This window comes from Alligator sinensis, unplaced genomic scaffold (genome assembly GCF_000455745.1).
Source record: "Alligator sinensis unplaced genomic scaffold, ASM45574v1 scaffold418_2, whole genome shotgun sequence".
NCBI lineage: Eukaryota > Metazoa > Chordata > Crocodylia > Alligatoridae > Alligator > Alligator sinensis.
Genome location: NW_005842682.1, coordinates 117,203 through 138,994, shown reverse-complemented (window position 1 = coordinate 138,994; position 21,792 = coordinate 117,203). Strand labels below are relative to the sequence as shown.

The 21,792-nt window shown below is 41.1% G+C and overlaps 1 protein-coding gene across 1 annotated transcript in view; it reads left to right on the top strand.

The window, feature by feature from the left end:
* HSD17B4 (hydroxysteroid 17-beta dehydrogenase 4) overlaps positions 1-21,792 on the top strand; it is a 124,676-nt gene that overhangs the window by 4,001 nt on the left and 98,883 nt on the right. Inside the window, exons 2-9 of the mRNA XM_006033942.3 lie at positions 862-915; positions 9,110-9,217; positions 9,949-10,008; positions 15,438-15,459; positions 15,558-15,604; positions 16,395-16,479; positions 18,594-18,781; positions 21,327-21,418. Coding sequence (XP_006034004.1) covers positions 862-915; positions 9,110-9,217; positions 9,949-10,008; positions 15,438-15,459; positions 15,558-15,604; positions 16,395-16,479; positions 18,594-18,781; positions 21,327-21,418 — 656 coding nt within the window. The remainder of the gene's footprint in view (positions 1-861; positions 916-9,109; positions 9,218-9,948; positions 10,009-15,437; positions 15,460-15,557; positions 15,605-16,394; positions 16,480-18,593; positions 18,782-21,326; positions 21,419-21,792) is intronic.

Genomic DNA, 21,792 nt, shown 5'->3' with positions numbered 1-21,792 from the left:
ATTTAACTTGATCATAAATAAATGGATGATTATGAGGGGAAAGCATCAACATTTCTGCCATTCTTTTTAGAGGCTTGGTTTCAGTAGCTTTTGATTTGTTATGAGTAGACAATAGCTGTATAGTACAGGCATAGAGTCCAAATAAGGGAAAACAGATCTTCCATTCAATGAAAGGATTGAATGGAAGATCTGTAAAGGTGGTATGTAAAATAGGGAGGGGGAGAAATGCACTACGAAAGGTTCTGTGCATTCTCAGGTGGTCATGACAGTAGATAACTAGCATTTCTTTTTAATTCAAGTACTTGGCAGTGATACTTACTTTTGTAATTTAATTTCCGTTCTTCTGGCATGTGTTTCTTTCTCAGGTCTCTCTACAAGCCTAACATAACCGGAGGGCTATATTATTAACTTAAAATGTAGTTCATTAACTTGAAGCATCTCCTCCCCTCCTGGAAGAGCAGATTACATGAGGTCACCCAACTTTCTGTTTTTACTACCCCATCAGTGGCCCAAATGCCTCTCACCACAAATGTGAAACTCCTGTAGATAAAGCAGCTTGCAAAGATGACATTTCTAGGCTTCCTACCACTGAGTAAGCATAGAGAATAATTAGTTCCTAAGATTGGGATTTCTTTTGTCCTCAGTTTCTCAGCTGGTTTACCTTTTACGTTTCAGAACAGTATTATGCTTTTGTAGCAGCTTCCAGATGGAATTATTTTTTAATTAATCACATTTTTAAACTAGCTCAATTTTGTTGTGATATGGTTTCATTCATATATTTATATCTGTTATGTAATTTGTCTTAATTTTAAGTATGAAAAAGAATTCACTCTTCTTCCCCCCACTCTTTTTTTTAACTAGGACTAGGGAGAGCCTATGCTCTGGCTTTTGCTGAAAGAGGAGCTTCTGTAGTGGGTAAGTTTATTACTTATTTTGATCTATTGCCAGTAACCTTTGTCTTTTTCTGGATATCCATGATACAGTCCCATGATATGTTTAGCACTAAGTAACCTTTGTTCTTTAATTGATTGTCATCTTAACTCTGAAAAGTCAAATTTCACTATTTAGTTTCTGTTTCTGAAAAACGGAGCCAAAATTTTTGCCTCCAGATTTGTCTTTATTAGGAAATTAACTTCTAATATAATATCAGTCTTGCTTGGCTTCTGTCCACATGCAAGTATCACTGCCTTGAGTTGGGTGGCCTGAGAGAGGGTACAGGGTTATCCTTGAATGATTGCAACTCAGTAGCTAAACCAGGGGTGGGCAAAATGCGGCCCGCCAGGCCATTCTATCCGGCCTGCGGGCCCCCCCCCCCAAATTTAGAAAATTAATATTTATCTGCTCCTGGCTGCCAGTCATGCAGCCCTCAATGGCTTGCCAAAACGCATGAGCGGCCCTCCACCAGAAATAATTGCTTGCCCCTGACTGCTTAACAATCCCTTTACAATGTGGGCTTAGTGTAGCAACACTTAGATTGCTAATTGTTTAGGGTGCCTATACACGAGCAGTGAAGCTGCTCAGACGCACTGTAATTGAGTCTGCTGGAGCATGGTAATTACTGTGTTCCAGCAGCCTCCAGCACCTTGTGTTATCAGCATCCTTGTATTTAACTATGGCAGCAGAAGCAGTTTATCTAAAGCTCGTTCGATGAGCATTGCCATTTTGATGCCTGTGGACACTGATACGTGAGATGCTCCCGGTGCTTTAATTAGAGTGGCTCTCAGAGCAGCTCTAATTAAAGCACCCCCCCCCCCCCCCCCCCCCCCCCTTCCTCTTCCACTTTCTCCCTCCCACTTCTGGAGCACATGTGTAAAAGCCCTTAGTGCCTTTCCACATTTCATCTTGCATTCCCAGAAAGGACTGACACATTCTTCTACAACACCTTCCTGAAGAATTCATTTTGTAGCTCATCCAGTTGTAGAGATAAGGATCCTGGGGCATGCCTCCAGAAATCTTAGTGCCATGTAAAACTTTGGCGTACGTGTAGATGCAGCAGCTTGAGTGTTACTTTGCAGTGTGGAAGCTCCGTATTGAGGTAGGCTAATGTGAGATGAGCACCCACCCCCTACATAGTGATAACCAGAGTTAATTGACCAACAAAGACACATCCTTACATTTCATCTTGTAGATGAACTGTTCAGCTGCTCAGCACTCTGTGCCCTAGTGCTGGGACAGACTTATAATGAGCTTATCCACTGGATCTCAGAGGAATCTCAGGAACCCCTTTGTGGTCTCGCAGATCCTCCCACTCTCATCTGTGGTTACATAAGAGCTGTTTGCAAATACACAAGTGCTTATATGCCAAATAATAGTAAGAAGCATTTATGATAACTTTTAGCTGTCTTTAGCGCATTGTAACATTTACAAACCAAGAAAAAAGCCAACACTATAACCAGACGGCTGTCTAAAGAGTGCCTATGCTCATGAGCCAGTGTTGGCCCAAGTACTGCATTTTGGGACTGTGCTTTGAAGTCTGTCCATTTGAGTACAATGTGAATGAGCTATTGAGATTAATGGTGCAAGACACCATTTTAGTACAACTGACAGCAGATAAAAGGTAAAATTGGCAGTTTAAATAATATATATTTTGAAAATGAGGCAAAAGTGCATTGCATCTGTCCCGAACCACTGAGCAACCAAGGCCAAGCTGTTAGTAAATTTTTGCCATAAGTGGCTTTGTGCAAACAGCACTGTAGAATATCATGCTCAGCATATTGAACTGAGTTCAGTTAGAAAAAAAAATAATTTACTTGCAAACTACTAGCCCTATGAACTTACTCTGGCTGTCACACCAAATTCTTTCTATCATGTGCACCCATAGTTAAGATCTAAGCATCTTCATTATCCATAAATGGGTTTGCACAGATGTTGCTGCCAAGCTGAAGAGTCCAGGATTGCACAGATGCTGTTGACTTTTTAATTTTGCCTGCAATTTTATCAACATTTTGTTTGTTTGGTTGTGTTTCTATGTAATTACAAGTAGGTCATGCTTAAAAATGTTAGTGTTTTCATATGGTCAGTTCTGTGTGTGATGTGTAGTGTGTTTTTTTTTTTAAATAATTCAGGTAATAGTTGGGTCTTGCCCTGTGGGTGAAGTGAACTAGAAGCTGGTATGTCAGGCAGCTGGTGGCTGCCTGGTAGACATCATTCAATGGCTCCAGCTTGTTCTCTGGTTTAAGAGTTTGCATTGCTATATTCTGGAAGAAATTGGCAGCACCAGCAGATCTAGCTAAAACTTCGAACTTGGACTTTGAATTGGGTTGTATGTAGTAAATCGATAATCAAAATATGTTGAGTACTTTATGCAGCTGAGAGCTCTGCTGTATTCCTGGTCTTTAACATTTTCAAATCCCAATTAAGTTTAAATCTTGGTACGGAGTAGGTACAGCTGGAATAGCAAGGTGTTTTTCTTCTCTCTCAAGTTACCTCCCCCACAAAAGCACTTTTCTTTATGTTTTACATTTCTAGTGACTTTCAGTCAAGATCTTGGTCTGGTTTATGAGGTGGGAAGCTTTTAGCATTTGTGCTGCATTACAGACTTGGGGAGGAAAATGTATTAATATTGACAGTAAAAAAAGTTCAGCAGTGGTGGTCAGGTAGTTTGTTTGGTACTAGTCTGTTTGGGAGAAAAACTCCATGTTTTTATAGTGTGTTGTGAAAGACTTCTGAAGCTTGTATGTCAGAAAAGTTTTGTTTATAAGCCAGCAAACAGACTTCAAATATTTAACTAAGAAGTGCCTGTAGTACATTGAACCCTGATGAATATTTCCAAAGCAGACTGTTGGAGATTATGCAGTAGTGTTACTCCTGATCTGTTTCATGTTTGACAAAAGCAAAACAATTAATTTAATACAGATACTACAGCTTCTTTTCCCAGGTTGTTTTTTGTACCACAGCTGAAAACTGATGATTTAAGGGTCCAGTATCAGCTTGACTAGGGACTCCTTTTCCGTTTTGAAATTTCAGCTTTGTTCTGTAACCTTGCTGCACACCTCTTTTTGCAGCTCCTTGCTCTTTCCAGTATCCTTTCTGTCACTGTTCATTGGTGGGGTTTTCTTTGCAATGTCTTTTCCTCCTTTACATTCATCATCCATGCCATTACTCTGTCCGGTCCTGACTTCTTTGAATTGAGAGTTCAGTTTACCTCCTAAGGTACCTGGACATGAATGCCCTTTACCAAAGCGGATGCAAGATTCACATTGCCTTAAAACCAGCTTTTTTACTAAACTATAGAAAGTGAAAGTAGTAGGATAGGATGATGGGTATAAAGTAATAGTATTGGCCTAATATTCTCTCTTTGTAGGGGTATTACCGGGATCTGCCTTATGCATCTTTTCCTCACTTTCCCTTCCCTTTTACCTAGTTTCAACTGTTAGGCCATGTCCAGATGTGCAAGGGCATTCACTTGCAGTGGCACTATTGTGCCTCAGTGCATGCCCCTGCATGTGTGCTTTGTTGCAGGATATAATGTCCCACTTTAAGCAAACTGCCCTTGCCAAGCTCCTCCTGGCTCCTGGTGTGCTGGAACAGCAGGGGCACAAAGGGAGCAGTAGAGATGCTCTGGCTGGCAGCCATAGCTTCTCACTGGAGGACAAAGTCTCCATTTGTTCCAGCACACGCTGTGCTGCTGCATTTTCCCCAGTGCTTTTTTTTTCCTATTGGAAAATCCCAGTAGCAAATTTTGCCCCCGTGCTGCAGTGCAGGGCACGTTTTAACGTTCCACGTGTGCAGTTTGCGGTTCCACAAACTGCACGTGCCTGCACATCTGGATATGGCCATTAAGGTCCTGACTTGTCTCCTTTCATCCTGTTGTGCATCTTGGTATATCTCGCATCTGTTTTTGAATGCATTGCCTTCAACTTAAGTGGAAGACAGGCAAAGTAAGATTCCCTGTCTTCCTTCCTGGTATCTCTTTCCTTTCTCTGTCACAGTCAGCATCACCACAATCCTTCATGTCACTCATGCCTATACATTTGGATTGGTCAGGTAAACTAAGTGATCCTTTTCCAGCCCTACCTACCAAATCTAGTTCTGTTTTTTAAAGTTTCTTCGTTCTCAGCCTCTGTAAGATTATCCTTTTCTTTCCTTCCCTCACTTCCAGTTATAACTACTGTAACTCATTTTTTTAAATCTCTGTGAAGTTCATCTTATCCCTTCCAGTCTATACAGGGCACTTACATTTAGACTTTTTTTTGCACGTGATCATGTACTTCACCATCTCACTTGTACCAAGGACTTTTTCTTACTACTGCCCTCAATATCCAGCATAACTCTGCCTTGCCTGCTTATTCACTTATATTTAAACTGCACCATCTCTACATTATTTCACTAGTGATGCTAATGTTACCAACCTTTTTGTCAGCTTCTGACCTAAATGTTTGCAAAGACAGGAAGGCATGAAACCCTTGAAGCATGGAATAACCTTGTCTGAGTACATCTGAAAAGTCTTGCAGCTCCTGCAAGTCCTTTCTGAAAACTGTCTCTGCAACGAAGCACATGAGAGCATATCATGGTTTTAAATAGCTTCTATAAAAGATTAAAAAAAAACAACCCAAAGAAAATTATAGTCAACACTTACTCACTATTGTTTAACAAGTTTTTGTGGCGTTATTTCAAACTAGCGTGCTAGAAGTATAACTTCATTGTGTTGCTGTACATGGATATTCATTTCATGCTGGCTTTTTAATTTAGGGAGACTTTTTTTTTCCCTTATAATTAGTCTTTCAGATTAATATATTTAATTTATTCAGGTGAGTTATTTAGCAGAGCAGTAGAGCCAAATGTTTAAGAAGAGCTTTGTCAAGGAGCTGCAGGAAAGTAATTTCTGCAGTTTAAAAAAAACAACCAACCAAATAAACCACATGCTCTCTTCACGTTGTTTTTATTGAGCTCTTCTCTTTTCTGCTGGTTACTGTGCGGGCCGGGCGCGAGCCGGGCCCTTTTCCGTGCTGCACGCGGGCTCTGGCCAGCAGCCCGGGCACGCTGGATCGGAGAGGGAGGGCGACGAGCTGGAATTAGGCACAAACGCTTAGCGGTAGATTTAAAGATTGTTTACTTGCACCAGAGATGGTCGTGGTGTAGGCTGGAAAACTTGCTTGAGTTGCGGTTACAGACACAGACAACACGAACGGTTGCGTGGAGTTTGCTAGGCTCCATGGAAACAGAGCTCCGGATGCTCTGGGTGAGCGCCACCAAAATCGGACTCGTAGATATGTCTTATAAATTCTTTCCGCTCGAAGACGGGAAGAGGTGGGCGATGGATCAGGTTGCCAAGCTCCTCTGAATCTCACACAGGGTCTCTATTACCCTGCCGTGTATCCAGAGTCCCCACGAGATGGATGTGGAGTCCTCTTCAGCTTGGGCGGAAACTGCTCAAGCCTCTTATACGGCTAACAGGCCAATCGTTAGCCGCCATGTGGGAATAATTTAAAACTAGCCAATAGCGGGGAATGAATTTGCATGTGGGTGGCGGGAACTCTTTTGCACCGTGCATTTCTCTTGCAACTTGAGCAATGCACCCTGCAAAAGAAGCTGCAAAGAGGCGGGAAACTCGTCCTTGCACCGGGGTTTTCCTCTGCTATAGGAAACTCTCCCGTGCAATGAAGCTGTAACCTGGGGGGGATAATTCTGGTGCCGAAGCACACACAAAATCATGCCTTTGGGTCATGACAGTTACTTTTTGATTATTAAATAATGTAATGAAATGTATATTTTTAAGCTCTACTATTCTCCCCTATATTTCTTTTACTATTCCAATCAACTGAGTAATTTTATGAGAATGAATAAAAACAAAGACTAATATTTTATTACTGGGTAGAGTTGTCTTGTTTCTTGTATCTGCTACTTGAGCAGTGGTCTAGGGAGCAGAGGCTGTTGGGGGCAGGTGGTGGTAGAGGGCAGTGGCTGCAGCTCTGACTCTGGGCCTGGGGCCTTGGGGGAAAATTACAGCTGCTGCCTCCCTTCTCCCCCCAACTTGTAATTGAATCTAAGAGAATTGAATTTAAGAGTTCCCATCCATGCTGAATAGCAGGGGGAGGGGACCTCATCCTAGATGTGAGTAAATACAGTACTTTAAACTGTTGTTTTTGCCCTGCTAACTCATTCTGGCATGTGAAAGTCAAAAGGAACTGTTTTTTTTTTTTTTTCAAATCTTTTTGCTTCCTATTGTTAGGATTCTGCAGACCAAAGTAGTTACTTTTGCATAATCCTGTTCTTAGATTTACGCTTTGGGGCGTATTTTGGTATACTTACTGTTTTTATTGGAATTACATGGATGGACCTAGTTGGTGCTTAATAAACATTCAGCTGCTGATCCTCCAGAGACTGAAGCACGGATGTAGTCAAAAGAGTATACTTTTAGCTTCAGACTAGTTAGAAAAACATTGCCTGAAATAAATGTGCGCGTATGACATAGTCTCTGTATACAGAAACAGCAGGTCTAACTAAGCAAAAAGATGCCATTTTTACTTGGTGTCCTTTAAGAGGAGAATCATATTTTAATCCAATATCACTAGTTTTTTCCCCCCCTTCTAGAAGTAGTTTTTTTTTTGGTTATTAAATGCATATATCCTTTTAATCTGTTTATGTATTGTCATAGCCCTCAGCCTTGTGATTCTTAGCCAGGGTGCCATTGAATGCTGTCTGTCAAGGATGCTGCAGGGTGTCCCGTAATGTTAGCATTATTAGCTTTGCAAACACGATTCATAAGATAAACCCAGACATTTCAAATTGGAATGCATAGTGTTAAAACCATTTTGACCTGCTGAGGTCTTTCTGAGTTCTTTGCAACAGAATTGCTCTACTTAGTTTTCACTCATTTGTTGGCTATGGAAAAATAAGAGCTTGCATTTTCTGCAAGGTGCCTGGAGTCTGTCAATGGATGCCTTTTATTTTAGAAAGATTGAGAACCACTGCTCTAGTTAAACTAGTGGAATCCCTCTAAAGTATAGAATTAAACCAGTTTCAAGTATCTGTTGCATTATATTTTTCTTAAATCGGTATTTTCCTGACAACTAAATAGATTTAAGCAAAGAAAAAAAACAACACCGTAAATATAACTCTTTGTGGGGTGCATTGGCTTAACCATATCAGTTATTGAAATGATTTAAACCAGTGTCATGTGTCTAATATAAGAAAGCCTTAGTGGCACTTTATTTAACTTTGCCAAGCTATAAAAACCTTGGCTTTATACATTATGATCAAGTTAGACTTATGACACATTGCATTTTGTTCTGGACTTAATCATTTTGACTGAATCCTTTTTTTTTAATTAATTTATTTTTTTGGAGTCTTGTAAAAGTTAGTGCAGTGTTGCAAACCACAGTAGTAAAAGCCTGTCCAGGGTCCTTAAAATTACATTTTAATACCATAAAAATCTACAGTCAGTTCCACTGTGGGTAGATACCTAAGAGCTCTCATTATCCTGCAGAAATGCAATGAGTTCTGGAATGTAGCTTTTTCTGTCATGAAGTATGCCAAAGAAACTTCAGACAAGTGAATGCAGTAACACCTTGTAAATGCAGTTTGGGTTAATGGAGAATGGCTCAGGTGTAAATGCCTTTTAGCTATTTCCTGTTGATTTTTTTTTGAAGGGAAACCAGGAACAAAATCTACATAAGGAACAGTTTTTTTTTATGTGATCATTCAACAACAATACCAAATAACCGGAGGGCTAAACTTAATAGATTTTGTAGACATTAGGGCTGGAAGGGACCTTGGAAGAACATTGAGATCAGCCCCCTGCCCCAGGGACAGCAAGTCAGCTAGGGTCAAAGGATCCCAGCAAGATAGACACAATTTTTTTTTTTACTTGAGCTAATGCATGTGAATATGCAATGTTTAAATCTTAATCTTCTTGAACAACAGTGATATTGTTTGACAAAGCAAATATTTGTAAGCATGGGTGAAAATTTAAGGTCATTTCCTGAATTTTTTTTTAATGGAAACGTGTAGAACATTGTTAAACAATTTTGTTTCAATGGATTTACTCTTCTTCAAATAATAGAATCTAGCTAGATTCAGTTTTGATAAAGTTCTTTGGACACCTTGGAGGCTAAGACATAAGAAGAGACTGAAAACTGGTCAAAATTTCTTTTCTTGTGTTACACAGTGAATGATCTGGGAGGTGACTTCAAAGGACATGGCAAAAGCTCCTCAGCTGCTGACAAAGTAGTTGAAGAAATAAGAGCAAAAGGAGGGAAAGCAGTAGCAAACTACGGTATGTTGCTTTACCAGTCTAGTAAAGATGATTTATTTGTGGAAATAATGCATAACATTACAGCTGTACTAAATGAAATGATGGTCATGCCTGACAAAAGACAACAGCACTATAATGGTGTGCTCATTCAATGGGATAGATCAATGGTGAGGGTTAGGACATGGCAAAATCAAAAACAAATGACAACCATATTCACCTTAAATTTCTTGTCCCTTTCTTTTCTAGTTGTTCTCAGTACTAATAGGCTGCAGTTGGGGAGTAAAAGCCCCATAGGTTACCTGTGATTGTGCTTGGTACTTTGCTAGAACTAGCCTGCAATATTCATCTGTTTTGCTTCTCAATTTTAGTGTACAGGACTTGGCCATGTTGCCTATCATGGTTTTTCCCCCTTAATGATTACATAAGAACAGAGCTATCCCTAGGGGTGTTCAGGCCCGGGACATATCAGCCTGTGTGAGGCTGTGGGGTTGGGAGGTGGGAAGCGGCCAAACTGTGGAGCCGGCAGTAGCCACGGCAGGGGCTGTACGGCACTGTCTGCGGGGTTCGGGGCAGCTGCCCCACTCACCCACCCCTAGGGACGGCCCTGCATATGAATAATTCACCGTTTTAAACAAATATTTTTCCATGGAGTCCTTTTGCACCATATCTATAAGACTATGTTATTGTGTAGCCGGTGATTTCATTTACGTGAAAATAATTATACTTTGTTTCCTTTGTTTTTTTTTCTTCAGATTCAGTGGAAGCTGGAGAGAAGCTTGTGAAGAAAGCACTAGAAGCTTTTGGGAGAATAGGTACAGTTTTACATCCTGCTTGTTGCAAATGCAGGCTCATCTTAAGCCATGCACTTTACTGTTAATATTTAATGAATACAGTCATAGGAAATAGGGTTGGAAGGGACCTCAGGAGACCTCATTGACCTCATTGGCAGGATTGTCTCTGACTAAACTACCCCAGTCAAGTGACTGTCTAACTTACTCTTGAAAATTTCCAGGAATGGAGCTTCCAGCCTTTTGGAACCTTTTTTTTATTATTTATTTTTTATTGGGTTTTTAAATTCAACACGCATTAGAAATCCATACCTTACTTGAATCTAAGACAATTCCCTAATAATTAGATTCTCGACATGGAAAATACATACATTTGTTATAATATTTCTATGTCGAGAATCTAATTATTGCAGGGTCATCTTTAATTCATCATCCCCACAGCTGCAGATCTGTGTGGGGAGGTCAAGCAGCTTACCCCCTGCTCGTACCTGCCACCTCTTTCTACCCTGCCTACCTGCAGTCTTGCCTCACCTTTCCCCTCTGCTCTGCTCTCCTCCTCTTCCTCCTCCAAGCCTCTGCTGCCCCCTCCCCGACAACCTCTGCTCCCTGCTTCCCTTCCCCTCCTGCTCCCACTTTTGCTCCACACCCCAGGCTCCATGCATAATACAGCCTGGGGCACTGAGTATGGCCCTAGCCCAGCCTCATAGCAGCTGTGTTTATGCTAGTGCTAGGACAGTGCTCAGTGCCCCAGACTGCAGCATTCATGAAGCCTGCTGGCATGGAGCAAGTGTGATGGCAGGGGAGGGAGAGGGGCAGATGGGAAAGCAGAGACTGTAGGGGGAAATGGGGGAGGCTGCAAGGGGCAGATGGTGGGGTGCAGATGTAGCAGGGGGGAGAGCAGGCAACAGCTGCAGCTTTGGTCCCAACCCCAAATAGGGGATGGAGCCCAAGGCACATCAGTTGCCTCCCTCCCCACCCCACACCACCCCAAACCACCCTTCTATTTGGTTCTAATACAAGGGCTTCCTCTCCATATTAAATACAGGGAGGAGCTCCTCTTTTAATTGAATTATTACAGTATATATTAACTATGCATCAACTTGAACTACATACGTGTCTAATGTATACAATCATTAGACGCAATCATAATGCGGAAAAGAGAAGGAAAGAAGAGAGGAGGAAAAAAAGAAGCAAGATGGGGATAGAAGAGGAAAAGAAATGTGAAGGAATAATAATTGTCACCAAAGTATTCTAAGAAATCCTTCTGGATTGCACAAAACTTTCTGGAGCAGTTATACCTGCAAAACATGTCTCTCTCCATAGATGCCAGCTGTACCATCTCCACCATACCAGGTTTTGACCTTTGTCTAACTTTTCCAATGCAGTAATATAATCCTGCATGTCACTAGTAAGGTCTGTTGTAAGAGTATGAACCAGAAACATTTCAATTTGAACTCCCTATTCTCAAGAATGCATATCTTTTTCATAGATGTCACTACTTATTTCAAAACAGTGCTATTCTGTTTATAATTTCTTACTAAAAAGAATGGGTAACAGGGCATGACCAAAACATGTGATCAAGTGTTGCACGCAATGTATTGCATCTTCAGCATGTATCCCCTGGCACTATATTTAGTTTCTTAAGTTTAGAGGCAGCTTGGTGAAGATGGCAAACAAGTTTTTGCTGTGTAAGATTTCTGAGATCAACTGCAGATGTTTTAATATTCTGAACTGCTGATTTCCACTGGAATTGGTTCATACCTAGGTCTTCATTCCACTTGAGCCTTAAATAGTCTATGTCAGATCTGTTATGTGACATCTTATATTCATAGAGCAATTTGTAGTTTGAAAGGGGCTGAAAGGGACCTCACAAGATCATCAGGTCTAAAACCCCTGCACTAGGCAGGAAAGACAGCAGCAGCCAGGTGTCTCCAGCGAGGTGACCGTCTAGTCTCCCCTTGAAGTTTTCCGGGGTAGGTGATTGCAACACCTCTGAAGGGAGTTTATTCCAGTCTGGACACCCTAACTGTAAAGAAGTTTTTCCTAGTGTTAAGCCTAAAACGGTCTTCCAAGAGTTTGTGACCATTACTCCTGGTATTCCCCAAGGGTGCCCTGGTAAACAGTTGTTTGATGAGCCCTTGATGTCCTCGGTAGCAGTAAGCTGCTACCAAATCCCTTCTCAGCCTTCTCTTTTTTTAGGCTGAAGATACCCAAGTCCCTCAGCCTTTCCTCGTATGGCTTGCTTCTGATCATATGGGGCTTGTCTCTGATCAGATGGAGCGCTTCACACTTCTCCTTGTTGAACTTCATCTGGTTCTGACCCACCCAACTTGTCTGCCTGTATCTGCAGCCTATTTTCAAGTGTGACCATGCTCCCCTATAACTGGTGTCGTCCATGAATGTGGCCAGTGAGCTCTTCACCTCCACATCCAAATCATTGATGTTGAAAAGCACTGGACCAAGCAGAGACCCCTGAGGGACACTACCGGCCACTTCTCACCACGATGACACAGATCTGTTCATTAGAACTCTCTGGGTCCTACCCTGCAGCCAGCTTGCTACGCACCTAACTGTTGAGCAATCCTCCAATATTCCTGTGAGAACATCACGGAATACCAGATCAAAGGCCTTTTGGAAGCCTAAGGCCTTTGCTCTGGTACAGAATGAGGAAGAGAAGAAGATTTCAAGGGAAAAAATAAATATCCGGAGCTTTTGCTACACCTAAAGCTTCAGGTCCAAACTGATTTTTTCCAATATGTGATGCAACTGCATATCTTTTCGTTCAACTTTTTTCAGAAGGTTGAATTCATTGTGCATCTCTGAGAAGGATTTACTGTGATTTCTAGAACATTATTCTAGAAGCCTGCTTTTTGTTTGCTTTTGATAAACTGTCTACTCTCATTTCTTTTTACCCTCATTTCTTTGAACAGAACAGGAGGAGGTGTGGTACAGGCCTGTTCTTGCATAATAATAATAATAAAAAAAAGACAGAATTATTGGGGAACAAAATGAGCTTTGAACTTTAACCTGTTTTGTGTTATGGTATTGTTGCTATCTTTCTTAATGTGATTTTTAACTTGTAATCTGATTATCTAAATGGAGTGTGAATTAGCTTGTGACTTGTTACATAATTCTTTCATAGTAGTTCAGTTTTGCACTTTTATACAGAAGTCTGACTGAGCAGTTTTATAGCATCTTCATACTTCCTTGTGTAAAAAGAAGTATGCATCTCAGAAGAGAGTTGCCTTATCTTTATGTACCTCAAAGTGTTGGTGTTCAAAAAAACAATAAATTAGGTGGTGTATTGATTGCTGCATCTAAAACACTAAGTGAGAGGATGTTGCATCTAGTCTGTTGAAGTTTGAAAACATGAAGAAGACTTAAAGATGTTTTGTTTTGTGCCTGAGAAATTATTTCCTTTTTCCATATCTCTGTAAGGCATAGAGTAAGGCGGTGCTAGAGAAGTTAAAATACTCCTGGCATTGTATTAACTAGTGAAGTGTGTAATTTTTTTGTTTTGCTCAAATGCATTGATGACCATTCTGTTTTAGATTTTAACGATACATAGCCTAAGATGATCAATTAATAGGAACAAATGTAAATAGAACTCTTCAAATCATTAAGTTACAGGCTTTCATTCTTTTTTTTTTTTTAGTCTTGAACCACTTTATTTCCATATTCTTTCTGCTGTTTTCTTTCATTTTATTTCCATTTTCCCCTCTTCCTTCTCTCCCATTTTCCCCTTCTCCAAAATTCTTTCTGGCACATATTTACATTTCCTGTGATACCACCTTAGAGAAGTTACCTGTGGCTTTTTGGGGATCTTGCTTGCCTGGGGAAGTATGTGCTGAGATCCTGACAATGGATGACTACTAGGGGTATGCGAAGCCTCGGTCGCTGAGTCGATTTGGAGAAGATTCAGCCTGATTCAGAGGCCGAATTACTGAATCCAAATCGAATCGGGCGACCAAAAAAACCCTGTGAATTGATTCAGAGTTTCCAAAATGATTTGGAAAAATATTCGGAGATTTGGAAGGCAGTTTTTTCAGGGGAACAGAAACTGAGAAGAGGGAGGAGGAGCAGGGCAGATGGAAAGACTGACATCTGTAGCTGGCCAGTGAATGTGATCTTTTCCTGAGTCCCTTTCCAATCACAGCGCTCTGGGGAAGGGATATAGAAACAGCATATAAGCCTCTATCTCAGGGGTGGGCAAAATGCGGACTGGATGCGGCCTGCCAGGCCATTCTATCTGGCCCACGGGGCCTCTAAAAAATTGAGAAAATAAATATTAATCTGCCCCTGGCTGCCTGTCACGTGGCCCTCAATGGCTTGCCAAAACTCGGTAAGTGGCCCTCTGCCCAAAATAATTGCCCGCCCCTGCTCTACCTACAGCCTTTCTGTCCATTTTGTGAGCTGTTTATGCCTCAGCAAAAGAGGGGCAGGGCTGGCCCAGAAACAGGTAGGTGGGCACAGATCTAACTGGCACTGAGAAAGCCCCCTGTTACAGGCTACCATCCCTGCTGTTTCATCCAAATCTGCCTTAAACACACAAGTGACATGAGTTTTACTTTCAGCAGTTTGAGGTACAGTTTCCCAGAAACCCCTGCACCTGTCTCCTTGAAACATGGCAGGCTTCATGCCCTGAGAAGGGGCTACCACTCCTGATGTTTTCATCCAAATCTGCCAAAAAATGACAAAGTTATAGGTATTTCAGTGTTTCCCCATTATAGTCTATGGCTGAATCACCAAATCTCTCTGAATTGGTGCCGAATCTTTTAAAGCCTGTTCAGCCGAATTAATTCGGGACAGTGATCTGAATCTGCAAATTGAATCACTATGCTCTGAATTGGCTGAATCCTATTCACACAGGCCTAGTGACTACGTGCTTCTGGAGGGGGAGAGAGATGATACGTGAGTTTTGAGCTACTCTGGTATCTGTTTTCCTGCCTTGCACAAACTATGGGGTCTGCATTGCATTACTGGTTCCCCAAGTATTTCCCCATGCCCTCTTTTTCTCCCTCACCTCTCCTACGCATTCCCATGGCTTCTGGAGGATTCCAGCAAGAGCCAGATAGCCACTTATGAAATGTAGAGATCATACAAAGCTGGGAATTGTTAATAGTGTAAAGGAAGATTGATTTTTTTTTTAAAATCATTTTTATTGTTAGATTGATTTTATTCCTTTATATATAAAGGAAGAATATGATACCTTGTGGGTGGAGTACTCTACCTCACTGCAATACATGGTGGACTGATAATGCACGTCCCAAAATGTTTTGTTTGGCTTCCATTATACATGAATACAAGTTTTGTGAAAGCTCTGGTCAGTACAAGCAGTGGCTAATAATATGAAAGCGTGTATAGCAGTAGTAAAAACTGAAAGCAGGAGCAAAGCCAAAGTAGGTGTATATTCATGTGTGTTAATTTTTTTTTTTTTGCTTGTTTGTTTCCAGATATTGTTATAAACAATGCAGGGTAAGTACATCTCACTTTCACCATTGTACTAGACTGAGTTCCTTTTGTGTAAATCCATGCTTATCTTCTCTTTTTGTTTTCCTGGTGATGTTTTTTAGGATTCTGAGAGACCGTTCATTTGCTAGAATAAGTGATGAAGATTGGGGTGAGTAGCTAAGTTTGAAGTTGACTCTAAGGATGCTAGACTCTAAGTAAATTCTGCCTTTTCCATATGTGGATATTCTAGGTACAGAAAAGGGAGAGTGAGCCTTCTCTCCATCTTTTCTTAGCAGCTCTAACCTTAATTGGCTGCCAGCTTGCAGTTTGGGTGTTTTCTGTATTCCATGCTGGACTCTAGTAAACAAATCGTGGGGAAAAAACAACAGCCTCAAGCTCCAGTAATAACCAGACCTCCTGTGTGGTTGAGAAGACAATAAAATCATTTTGCAGCGCCGAAACATTGATATTGGGTTGAAATTGTCAGTAGTTCAGAAAGACCAGCAGTTCTTAGCAACCGGGGCGAGGAAAGGGTTGTATGTGAAGTTGATCTATAGCCAGAGTAGAGGAGGGAGGTGCGTGATCAGCAGCCAGATAAGTAAGCAGCCAGATAAGTAACTGGCCAGACTTCTGGGGAGAGGCAGGAACTACAGGAGAAATCAGCTTCTGATTTGTGCAGGCATAAGGACTTGGTTGACTTTGAGCCTCATATGCCAGATCCCCACTCAGGGGATTAGGTAGGGGCTTGGCTGCCAGGTTCAAAATTGAACCTGGCAATCCAGACAAAAGTTTTCACCATGCAAACTACAGTCTGATAGTCTCTTAACTGGCTGAGTGCAAGTAGTGAGATGATGTTCAAGGGGCATTTCATTTACTTTTGGAAGAAGTGGAACTGTGTGTTTTTATTTTGCTGTCAAAAGGAAAGAAATGCCGTATTTGTAAATCCTATTTGGTTTTAGATATAATTCACAGAGTTCACTTGAAGGGATCATTCCTGGTCACTCGAGCTGCATGGAATCATATGAAAAATCAGAAGTTTGGCAGGTAAAATAGCGTAAAGTTAATTTTTTTTTTTCCATTAACTTATAGCAGAATGCCAGAAGCTCTGACTCCTGACTTCTTTAAGCAAAAGGCAGGGCAGGATGGTACCTTTTATAGATTAATTTTTTCAGAGGCATGATAGCTCATGCCTTTTTGATTGAGGTAGTTCAAGGTCATCCAACTTCCAAGCGACCAGGGACTGCATGCTCTGTAGATCACACCAGTAAGGGTGATGTGCTGTGCAGATGCTCCTGCAGCTGTATGGTCTGCCATGTAGCCCCCAGGCTCACTTTCTGCTCCCCATATTGTGTGGCACTACTACATCCCCCAAGGCAGGGACACGAACCAGCAGCTGAAGACAAGGGGGAGCCTATGTTGGCACTGGATTTATGACCCAGATACCTTGTTCCAGGTGGACCCAAACCGTCAGACCGACCATGACTTCTCCATTCAATAATAGGCAAATTTTATTGATACACAGTGATGGCAGATAAGAATAATGCAGGCAAGGCAAACAAAATAATCCCCCTAGTTCTATATCTACCAGTCCTAAAGCAGTCACAGAGGGAAGGTATGTCTGGCCAGTATGCAAGCTTCACCCTGTTGTTCTTGCTTGAATATCAGCAGCCTGGAAGTTGAGGGCCAAGGCCTACCCTCCCCCAGTGGGGTGAGTGAAACCAGGCTGGTGGTATACCCTCTCCATGATGGCCTCAGGTTCCCCTCTCAGGGAACCCTTTGCTGCTCTGAAATCCTTCCATTTATGTTCTTTCTTTCTGATGACTTTTCATTCCTGGGTACTGTTGATTGGTCTCCTTATGGTCGTCATACCATCCACGTTCTGTTCTGTCAGCATATTCTTTGTTCCGACAAACCCATCATATGCACACACCTTAATTTGGGCACTTACCAGTCTCTTAATTTGGTCTGTCCACCAAAACTGAAAATCCCAAGGGCTCTGCAGCTGGGCACTGTGATCTGGCCAACATGGCAGAGTCCCTTATCTCACATTATGGAACATGTCTTCAGTTTCCCAGCCTGTGTGTCTGCTTGCTCCAGACACAATGGGCTTTGAAGGAAACTATCACAAACAGGCTTTTTGAAGCCAGTTAACCCTTGTCGTTGCCCTGTACCATTGTTCTAATGCAGTATCTACTTTACCTACAAGGCAATTCCTAAAAGCAAACCACTAAATATCATTTTCTAGCCATCAGCCTGGGGCTCCCAGTTACCGTTGCAGCCAGGGAAACGGTGGGGTGTGGTATGGTGGCCAAGCAGGAACCCAGAGGTTACAACTTAACCCCTTGTGGGCCATCTGTGGCCTGCAGGTCACCAGCTGAACAGCCCTGAGTTAGTTTATAAGGTGCCAACCTGTCCTGCTTTCTGGCTAACTTTAGACTAACATGGCTAACTACATCTCTCTCTTAAGGAGTCTGAGTTTCCTGAGTCAGTCGGGAGGGGATTGGTAATAAATGTGTGAGGTAGAGGGTCTCTTTGTATTATGCCTTGTGGATAACATCCCAATAATGTTTGTTTGGCCTGGGTTTTGTTTGGTGGAAACGTATTTGTTTTTCACTAAATATCTTCAGGTTGTATGTACAATAAGTAAAGACATGGCACCATCCATTCATGTGGTTGGACTGCTTTATATAGTTCACCTGTTTAGCATTTCTTTGTAATGTTTCTGAGGTTTTGACAACTTTGCTGCTTGGCTTCATATTCCCAGGCATGACAATTGGAATCAATTTTTGCTACATCTTATGACCAAAAAGGCATCCAAAGCCATCCAAATGACAGAGCCTGAGTGGCAAGGAGAGAGACTTATAGCCAAGCATTTTGCCTGGCTGGGCCTAAAATATGGGCATTGCATCCCTCTATATATGGTCCTATTCTTCCTTTTTCCTCTGCTGTATAACATGTTCATTGCCAAATGGTAACATTAGTATTGTTAAACATGAATTAATATTAACCAGAGTACCAGTGTTCTGTTAATACTTCTCTCATTCTTACAAAATGTTTATATCATTGTACCAGATCATTGCAACCCTAACCCAACTCAACATTCTTTTGGGCCTAATGTCCTATTGAAAATATCAGCTTTCTTTTTCTCCTTCTCTAAGAATAATTATGACATCTTCAGCTGCTGGAATTTATGGCAACTTTGGTCAGGCGAACTACAGTGCTGCCAAACTTGGCCTTCTGGGTCTTGCAAATACGCTTGCAGTTGAAGGCAGAAAATACAACATTCACTGTAACACAATTGCACCTACTGCTGGCTCAAGGATGACTCAGACAATTATGCCACCAGGTAAGTGACTTAGTTTCTGAGTGTTGTCTCTATCTCTGTGCTGGAACACAACTAGCTTTCTCATCACTTGAAATATTCCTTTGTTACATTTTATGACAATAATAGTACATTAAGAGTTCATTTCTTGTTTGCTTACAGCAGTTACATTTGCCAGGTTCTGTTGTGTTATGAAATGAGACTTCACGTGAGAAGTAGTCTCTCTCTATTTCATAAGAATTATTTTATACAGAGTAAATTTGCAACTGTGGCCTTATCTAACATTCACTGAAATCAGTGGAAAGTCTTACTCAGACACCAAATCAGACCTGTATTGACTTGTATTTGTTTTTATTATAATATTGTTCATTTGTCATGTGATGTGTTTTACGACATATGGACTATATAATGCCCTTCCCTCAAATTTCAGTAGGAGGGAGAAGATATATTTTTAACACACTGGGCATGAACTATAGCTTAGTTATAAACTGTCTTGTAACTTTTTAAGGGGGATATAAATGTTTTAAGTCTGCAAAGCACAGCTCTCAGCCTGCCTTTAGGGGCCTTGTTCTTTAAGGAATTGTAAATCCTGTTTGTCAAAAATTGGCTACTCAGCTGTTTATTAGCACCTTCATACTATTATTGTTAGAGAATTATTTTTAAAGGGCTCCACTTCTTTTTGTAATATCTATCTATTTTAAATGCTACCTAACAACTGTGTAGGGCCATTTTACATGTAATCATGTCATGACTGCTGGCTCCTAGGCAACCACCCACTTCCACTCTAACAGTTTATTCATCTTTTATCTATCACAATAAGGTCCAAAATAGAGTTCCCTTATGCTGAAATACAGTATCTTGTGAGTTAGAAATTGTCATCCAACATTTAGAAATTCTGTGGATGTTTAACTGCTGGCTACATGAGGACTCCAGCATGTGTCTTAAACTGGTATCTCTTATAACAAAACCATTTTTTCTATGCATTAAATAAGTGTTTAAGGCATGCCTCATCCAGTTTTTAGTTTGACTTAGTAATCTGTGACAGATCCTTACCAGTATTTCTTGAAGGATTTGTTGATTAGCATAACTAATGACAAGAGGTGCAGTAGAGATTTTGATCCATAGCCCAGAGTGTTAATGTATCAAAAATATTGACTGTGGCTTTCATTTTGTAGTGGATTGCATGAAATACTTCCTACTTCCAAAGTCTTGTAAAATGTGTTTATTTTTAATTCATTTACCCATTCAGCATTTATAGAAAATTAATGGAGTATTGCATACTTAGATGAATAGCCTGTGGATGCCAGGTGGAAGGATGGCTTTTTGTACAGTGCTTAATAGCATGTATTAAGCCTGCTCTTGATATTTCTCATCCATATAAATCATACTGAGCAGAGAAGGATGTGATTTGCATGTCAATTGCATGTGTTTTTTTTCAGTTGCATGCGTTATTGTAGAAATACTTAAAGTCAACTGTTTATTTTTTTTATTAAGAACACATTGTATAATGTAATGTAGGCAGTTGCCATAAACAATAACAAGTGTGTCTGTTAGAAAATTTGTTAGGAAAGTGGTTGTTGCTTGGAGTAGATTAGGAAAATGAGCTGTCTGCCATAACCACCTTTAGCTAGTCTGCTAATGCATATTTGTTGGGTTTTTTGTTTTGTTTTTAAAGATGGTTGATGAGGCTTGACATTATCAATGCAAAAGATGTTTTTGTTTTTTCTAGCTGATCTGGTATTGGTGAAGTCAGGGACTATATTTTTTTCTAAAATGAGCAATTTTGTTTTAGCCTCAGGTATTTAGAAACACTTGCAAAAGTAAACTGTTAGGGCTCTATTCATTAAGGTGTAATGAAAATACAACCTGACCCTTAGCTGAAGAACAGCCAGGGATCTGTTTTAAAGTTGTTAAAACAGCATAACATTCTCAAAGCCAGCAATGGAAATGATCATTAACACTTATTCAAGTTTGTAAGAAATTTGGTCAACTGTTACAGAATATAGATAAAAATGAGTGATTATTAGAGCTGTCTAGAAAACCAGATATCTGTTCCATATCTGTGAAACTGGAATGTTATCCTCAAAAATGAAATATGCTCCCAGATTCTTGGGCATGCTGCAAATTGAAACAGACATGATTCTCATCAGTTTCATTGCCGGCTACCACCAAATAGCAGTCAGGAAACTGAGACTAGTCAGTTTTGCCATGGTGGTTTTGTTTTGATCCAGTGTCTGCCCCGCTATGTGGAACGTTGGCTTTTAATGCTACCTACTTCCTATGCTGAATGATTCGGGGACATAGCTGCCCATGGAACAGGGAAACCTTTCCCCACTCTCCAGCTTGGCACAGTTGAGGTTTCCAGCTCAGAAGTAGTCCTTCAGGTGGGCTGATGTGGATGTGGACAGATATGCATCGGTAAAACCTGCCTCTCTTCTCTCAAAAGACTTGTCAAATCAACATTTTTTATTTTTTGACTAATCTGCTTTTTCCAACAGAAAATGTTGGAAAGACTATTGTTTAATAATAATTTTGTTCTCATGTGCGTGTGTGTTAATTTTTTCCCCAGATATGTTGGATGCTTTCAAACCAGAGTACGTCTCTCCTTTAGTCCTGTGGCTTTGCCATGAGAGCTGTCAGGAGAATGGAAGCCTGTTTGAGGTGAGACTTCACTTACATATTATAAAATCACAGTCTGTTGTAAACCTCCACCTCCATGAAGCTGCATTATTCCTTGAAGTTCTGACACTTTATTGTGATGACAATAATGGGATGTTGGTGGTATACCAGGGGTGGGCAAAATCCGGCCTGCGGGCCGTATCCAGCACATGAGGCCATTCTATCTGGCCTGTGGGGCCCCTAAAAAAATGTAGAAAATTAATATTTCTCTGCCAGGAACAGGAGCCTGTGCGGGCCGGCTCCCGATCTCGGGGGCGAGCCAGGCCTGTCTTTGTGTGCACAGGCTGGGGCCAGCAGCCTGGGCACGCGGGGCTGGAGAAAACCGCGGCACGGTATGGTACGCTCGAGCTAGAATC